The 6,859-nt window shown below is 45.5% G+C and overlaps 1 protein-coding gene across 1 annotated transcript in view; it reads right to left on the bottom strand.

Annotated features, from left to right (window-relative positions):
* Positions 1-5,350: 5,350 nt before the first annotated feature.
* Positions 5,351-6,859, bottom strand: part of LOC103131247 (uncharacterized) — a 14,201-nt gene continuing 12,692 nt past the window's right edge. The window contains exon 5 of the mRNA XM_007542842.2: positions 5,351-6,057. Within this exon, the coding sequence (XP_007542904.1) occupies positions 5,996-6,057 (62 nt within the window). The 3' untranslated portion in view covers positions 5,351-5,995. The remainder of the gene's footprint in view (positions 6,058-6,859) is intronic.

Raw genomic sequence — 6,859 nt, 5'->3', positions numbered from 1 at the left:
GACAGTCCAGCACATAACAGCAGGGCGCAAGATGCTGGCAGGGAAAGCCTACATGGAACGACATAACCAAGTGGCGGGCATAGTGTACAGGAACATCTTTGCAGAATATGGACTGGAAGCCCCGAGGTCAAAATGGGGGACACCCCCAAAGGTGATGGAGAATGACCGAGCTAAGATCCTGTGGGACTTCCAGATCCAGACAGACAAGATGGTAATGGCGAACCAACCGGACATTGTGGTGGTGGATAAAGAACAGAGGAAAGTGTGTGCAGTTCTAGGCACAGCCAAGATACTGGAGGAGAACCTGAAGCTCCCAGGCCTCTGGTAGAGGACCCGAGCTCAGAGGATATATGAGAGAGAGAGAGAGAGAGAGAGACCATCAGCGGAGGGTGAGAAGGGAATTATTTTTAAAAATATATATAAATCCGTTATATTTGGTAAAGCCTGAGTTCCGTTAATGAGATGCTCATGAAGCTGAAGGAAATAAGATCATAAATAAAAAGGTTTGTCCTTCAGATGGAGTTTAATGAAATTATTAAATACAGATTGATAAACTGAGGAAAATCAATGTCAGTTATCAGATCAGCTGTTTTAAACTTCATAGGTTTCATTTTTCAGCAACCACAAGAACTAAAAGCAACATTTGACCTTCCTCCCTGCTGAGATGAAGATGATGATGCAGAGCAGTGATGAAGATGTGCTGAGGACACCTCAGACCTGAAGACATGTTGTCCTTCTCTGTCCTGCCCTGCTGGACGGACAGACTGTCCTTCACTTCAGACCAACATGAACTTTGACCTTTTTCAGGTCAGAAGGTCAAACTGATGAAACTGTTGATGGGAAACAAAACGTCTGCAAACGATCCTGGTTCAGGATCTTGACTTTAATATTAATGACAGAAAATTTAAAGGAATCAGTGAAAAATTCACAGAAAAGTCTGTGTTAAATAAATTATGACCAAGATGAAGAACAGAATCATTACAGTCAGAACAGATTTCATTCAGAAGTTTGTGTGAAAGTAAAAGTCAGTCTTAAATCAATAGGCCTAATAAAGTTTTGTGTTATTAGAGCGTTTAAATTTTCAATTATATTTTACTCTGCAGACTGAAATGGGAAAATGATTTGTAAATCTGATTTAGCAGAGAATCACAATGTGTTTCTGGAAAAAAAAATTCCCTCAAACACAAAACAGAGAAAAGTTTTCTGAATTATTTATCACATTTTAATGTCAGTAAGCACATCTTGGCATTTTAGTAGGCATGTTTAACAAAACCTGGTAGAAACAAATAAAATAGATTCACCTGAAAATGAACTTAAAACTAAAACTGTCATTTACGAGACGCAAAGGAAAAAGTAGGACTAGGAGATAAATCAGTTATATTGAGTTTTCTGTTAATGAGGATTACATTTTTGGAAAATATGGATTTTTTTCCACTAACTTTTTTTCAAAGTTTCTGAACTACAGAAACTTTTTGGGTTTCTGTAGTTCAGAGTGAACTCGGCTCATTCAGGACCAAAATGTTTTATAGTTTGGATTTAGTTGGACTTTGAATTTAGATAGCCTCCCTGAAGAGATGATTGAAATAAAATAAAGTTTTTGAAAATATTTTCTGTTGTTTGTAATTTATTTTTAAGAATGGAGATGGAATAAAAAAAAATCTAATTATATGTGGTATGAAAAAGACTAACATTTTATTTTTAAGCCACATCACCAAGCCTTGGAAATAAAAACAAATCAAACTAATATAAATACTGCAGTCATGAATTCCATCAAGTGAAAATAGATATTTTTGTTTAAAGAAATATTCTTTAGCCTTCAATACCAATCAGTTCAACTGTTATAAGAGATCAGCTGATTGAAAATGAGAAGAGATCCATAATTTTAATGATTATCAGTGTTGATTCTGCAGCTTCAGGAGACGTCCAATAAAATGAGTTAAACTAAAAATAACATTTTCTTCATCCTGAATGTTCAGAGAAGAGTGAAAACAGGATAATCAGAAACACAGAAACATCCAGATTAACAATATACATAAAAAACACACATCACAGGAAATTAAAAAAAAGCATACAAGATTATCATAGATATACAAGCATAATATATGAACACTCAGTTTACATCCTGAGCCAATGTCTGACTAAATATGAAATATTTATATTAGCCACCAAATTATTTCATGACCTGTTGGTAATAAGTTAGATCAGAGGTCTTCAATGAAGGAGGTTTAAAATTCAAAGTTATGTCTTTAATCCACATCAACATGAATGTGAAATGTAACAAATGGATAAAATGAAGCATAAAATATATTTCAGTCAGAAATTAAAACATTTAGTGAGTAGAAAACTGTAATTATGTTAAAATTCTGCATTTTTGCAAAGTAACAGTTCATGGCATTAGTAGGACTTCAGGTTTATAATCAAATTATGTTTAAAATAAAAATGTGGCTCCTCCTTGGGCTGCCACCTTATCGTGGTGGAGGCGTTTGAGTGTCCCAATGATCCTAGGAGTTATGCTGTCCGGGGCTTTATGCCCCTGGTAGGGTCACCCAAGGCAGACAGGTCCTAGGTGAGGAACCAGACAAAGCGCAGCCTGAAGATCCCTATGATAAGTTACAACTTTGGATCTGGCGTTCCCTCGCCCGGACGCGGGTCACCGGGGCCCCCCTCTGGAGCCAGGCCTGGAGGTGGGGCACCATGGCGAGCGCCTGGTGGCCGGGCTTTCACCCACGGAGCCCCTGTATGTTGGGGTTTACCCCGGTGAATGAGAGGGTAGCCTCCCTCCACCTACAGGTGGGGGAACGGGTTCTGACTGTTGTCTGTGCTTACGGGCTGAACAACAGTTCAGATTACCCACCCTTTTGGAGTCTTTAGAGGGGGCACTGGAGAGTGCCCCTCCTGGGGACTCCTTTGTTCTGCTGGGGGACTTCAACGCTCTCGTGGGCAATGACAGTGAGACCTGGAGGGGCGTGGTTGGGAGGAACGGCCCCCCGATCTGAACTCAAATGGTGTTCTGTTGTTGGAGTTCTGTGCTCGTTATGGATATTCACTTGGCACCAGGACACCCTAGGCCGCAGTTCGATGATTGATTTTGTCGTCAATTCATCGGATCTGTGGCCGTATGTTTTGGACACTCGGGTGAAGAGAGGTGCGGAGCTGTCCACTGACCACTACCTGGTGGTGAGTTGGCTCCGGTGGTGGGGGAGGAAACCGGTCAGACCTGAAAGGCCCAAACGTGTAGTGAGGGTCTGCTGGGAATGTCTGGCGGAGTCCCCTGTGAGACGGAGAACTTCGAACACGTTCCAGGGGAGTTGGGGGACATTGAGTCTGAGTGGACCATGTTCCATGCCTCCATTGCCGAGGCGGCTTAACGAAGCTGCGGCTGCAAGGTTGTTGGTGCTTGGCACCAGGCAGCAACCCTCGAACCCGTTGGTGGACACCTTCGGTGAGGTATGCTGTCAAGTTGAAGAAGGAGTCCTATCGGGCCTTTTTGTCCTGTGGGACTCCAGAAGCAGCTGATGGGAACTGACGGGCAAAGCGGCATGCGGCTCAGGTGGTCGCTGAGACAAAAACCTGGGCGTGGGAGGAAGACTTCAGTACTGCTTCGAGGCGATTCTGGTCCACCATCCGGCGTCTCAGGAAGGGGAAGCAACACTCTTTATAGTGGGGATGGTCTGCTGCTGACCTCAACCCGGGACGTTGTGGGCCGGTGGGCGGAATACTTCGAAGACCTCCTCAATCCCACCAACATGCCTTCTGTTGAGGAAGTCGAGCCTGTGTACTCTGGGTTGGGCTCTCCAATCTCTAGGGATGAGGTCGCTGAGGTGGTTAAGAAGCTCCTCGGTGGCAGGGCCCCCTGGGGTGATAGGGCCCCGCGGTGGATGAGATCCGCCCGGAATTCCTTAAGACTCTGGATGTTATCAGGTTGTGTTGGTTGACACGACTCTGCAATATCGCATAGACATCGGGGGCAGTTCCCCTGGATTGGCAGACTGGGGTGGTGGTCCACCTGTTTAAAAAGGGGGACCAGAGGGTGTGCTCCAATTACAGGGGGGGGTTAGACTCTTAAGCCTCCCTGGTAAGGTCTATTCAGGGGTCCTGGAGAGGAGAGTCCGTCGGATCGTCGAACCTCGGATTCAGGAAGAGCAGTGTGGTTTTCATTCTGGTCGTGGAACACTGGACCAGCTCTACACCCTCAGCAGGTCCTGGAGGGGGCATGGGAGTTTGCCTAACCGGTCTACATGTGTTTTGTGGACTTGGAGAAGACATTCGACCGTGTCCCTTGGGGGGTTTTGTGGGGGGTTCTAAGGGAGTAAGGAGTACCGGGCCCTTTGATACGGGCTGTCAGATCCCTGTATGACCGGTGTCAGTCTGGTCCGCATTGCTGGCAGTAAGTCGGGCTCGTTTCCGGTGAGAGTTGGACTCCGCCAAGGCTGCCATTTGTCACCGATTCTGTTCATTACTTTCATGGACAGAATTTCTAGGCGCAGCCGAGGTGTTGAGGGGATCCGTTTTGGTGGCCTTAGGATCACATCTCTGCTTTTTGCGGATGATGTGGTCCTGTTGGCTTCATCAGATCATGATCTGCAGATCTTGCTGGAGCGGTTCGCAGCCGAGTGCGAAGCGGCTGGGATGAGGCTCAGTGCCTCCAAATCCGAGGCCATGGTCTTGAGCCGGAAAAGGGTAGAGTGCCTTCTCCGGGTCAGGGGGGTCGCCCTGCCTCAAGTGGAGGAGTTTAAGTATCTGGGGATCTTGTTCACCAATGAGGGAAGAAGGGAGCAGGAGGTCGACAGGCGGATTGGGGCGTCTGCCGTGAAGCGGTGCAGTACCGGTCGGTCGTGGTGAAGAGAGAGCTGAGTGAAAAAGCGAAGCTCTCGATTTACCGGTCGATCTACGTTCCCACCCTCATCTATGGTCATGAGCTTTGGGTCATGACCGAAAGAACGAGGTCCCGGGTACAAGCAGCCGAAATGGGTTTCCTCCGCAGGGTGGCTGGGCTCCCTTAGAGAGAGAAGCTCGGTCATCTAGGAGGGACTCAGAGTAGAGCTGCTGCTCCTCCACGTCGAGAGGAGCCAGTTGAGGCTCGGGCATCTGGTCAGGATGCCTCCCTGGTGAGGAGTTCCGGGCACGTCCCATCAGGAGGAGGCCCCGAGGAAGACCCAGGACACTTTGGAGGGACTATGTCTCTCGGCTGGCCTGGGAATTCCTTGGGATTCCCCCGGAGGAGCTGGAAGAAGTAGCTGGGGAGAGGGAATCTGGGCCTCCCTTCTGAAGCTGCTGCCCCCGCGACCCGACTCCGGATAAGCGGAAGAAAATGGCTGGATGGATGGATGGATGGATAAAAATGTGAAATAAAGAAGCTGAGTATTACTTGTATCAAAAACACATTAAGGTATGCAGGCACGTGCAGAGGGGGAAGGGGACTTGAGCCCTTTAATGGTCTCTGAAGTCATGATTTATATAGTAATAGAGATGGAGAAATACTGTTAAGGGATGTCTGGAAACCTCAGAGTTAGGACAATAGGACTATAACAATCTGTCTGCATTGCAATCTAATAAAAGTTAATAAATGTAATAATGAGTGGGACTGGATCTTAAATAAACCATAAAGGCAGAAAATATTTCCAGGTTTTCTTTGATCAAAAGCTGCAAATTCTGGACTGGAAGTAAAATGTTTAGAGATTTTTATGTTGGAATAGAAGAGAAAATGATAATTGAGTGATTGATGATGGATGCATCCCAGGTCAGACTGAACTCTTCTCCTTCAATGGATCCAAACCAGTTCCAGTTCCAGTCATGAACTGGTTCCTCAGGCAGCAGAAATGATTCAGTTCCTTCAGATCTTCATTCTGTCATCAATAATCAATAGTGATCAATCAGAGGCTGCAGACTGGACCAGAGGACCAGGAAGTGTCTCTGTTGGTCCATCAGAGCCTTCACTGAGATCGGCTCTGATCCAAAGTCTGACTGAATCAATAATCACAGATGATCAACCTGATCAGACTGATTGAACCATCAGTGGCTCCCTGATGTCCTCTGGTTGGTCCTGGTCTGTCCCTGCTGAGGAGACAGAGGACAGTTAGAGAGACAATCAATCAGCATCAGGATCAGATGTTGGTAAACGACCTGAACTCATCAAGTCAGAGGATCCAAAGCTCTTCCCTCTGGATTCACCCTGCATTCACCCTGCATTCACCCTGCATTCACCCAGTGATCCACATGCTCAACGTCCTCAGTGAGGTGGAGGATTCATTTATTCTCTCTGGTGGACAAAGATAGAGGAGGAACTTCCTAGATACTGACTGCAGCTGTGCAGTCAGTATCTGTGCAGCTGCTGTTACAGTTATTTGAGTCAATTTGACTCATAAAAAGCATCACAATTTTAAAGGCTTCATCTGCCTTGTTCTTTGGTTCAATACTGATAAATAGCACAATATTTACTGCTCATGAATTTAACATTCAACAGTCCACATCCAGTATGTAAGTAGGTTGTTTAAATTTCTTCTATTAATTTTAGATACTGAAATGTCTCCCCATGAGCAACAGTCAAAAGCAATGTGCAAAATACACATAAAGCAATCCAGACTTCTAAAAATGCTCTGTAGATGCATTTTATTCAAGCAGCAGTACATAACTTTAATAAAAATATGTTTTCTCCATATTTGTTAAAGCTGTCACCATGTCAGTTTGTTATGAGACAGATAATATGTGAAAACAATCAATCTCCTCCATCTCCTTCCTGAATTACTATTACTGGTTAAAGTAGAGGTTCCCAAACTGTGGGGCGCGCCCCTAGGGGGGGCGCCGTGTCATTGCAGGGGGGGCGCGGGAAGCCGTCTGGATGAAAAACAAAACAAAACAT

Source organism: Poecilia formosa, unplaced genomic scaffold (genome assembly GCF_000485575.1).
Source record: "Poecilia formosa unplaced genomic scaffold, Poecilia_formosa-5.1.2 Scaffold733, whole genome shotgun sequence".
Classification (NCBI taxonomy): Eukaryota; Metazoa; Chordata; class Actinopteri; order Cyprinodontiformes; family Poeciliidae; genus Poecilia; species Poecilia formosa.
This window is presented reverse-complemented; position numbering and strand designations above follow the sequence as displayed.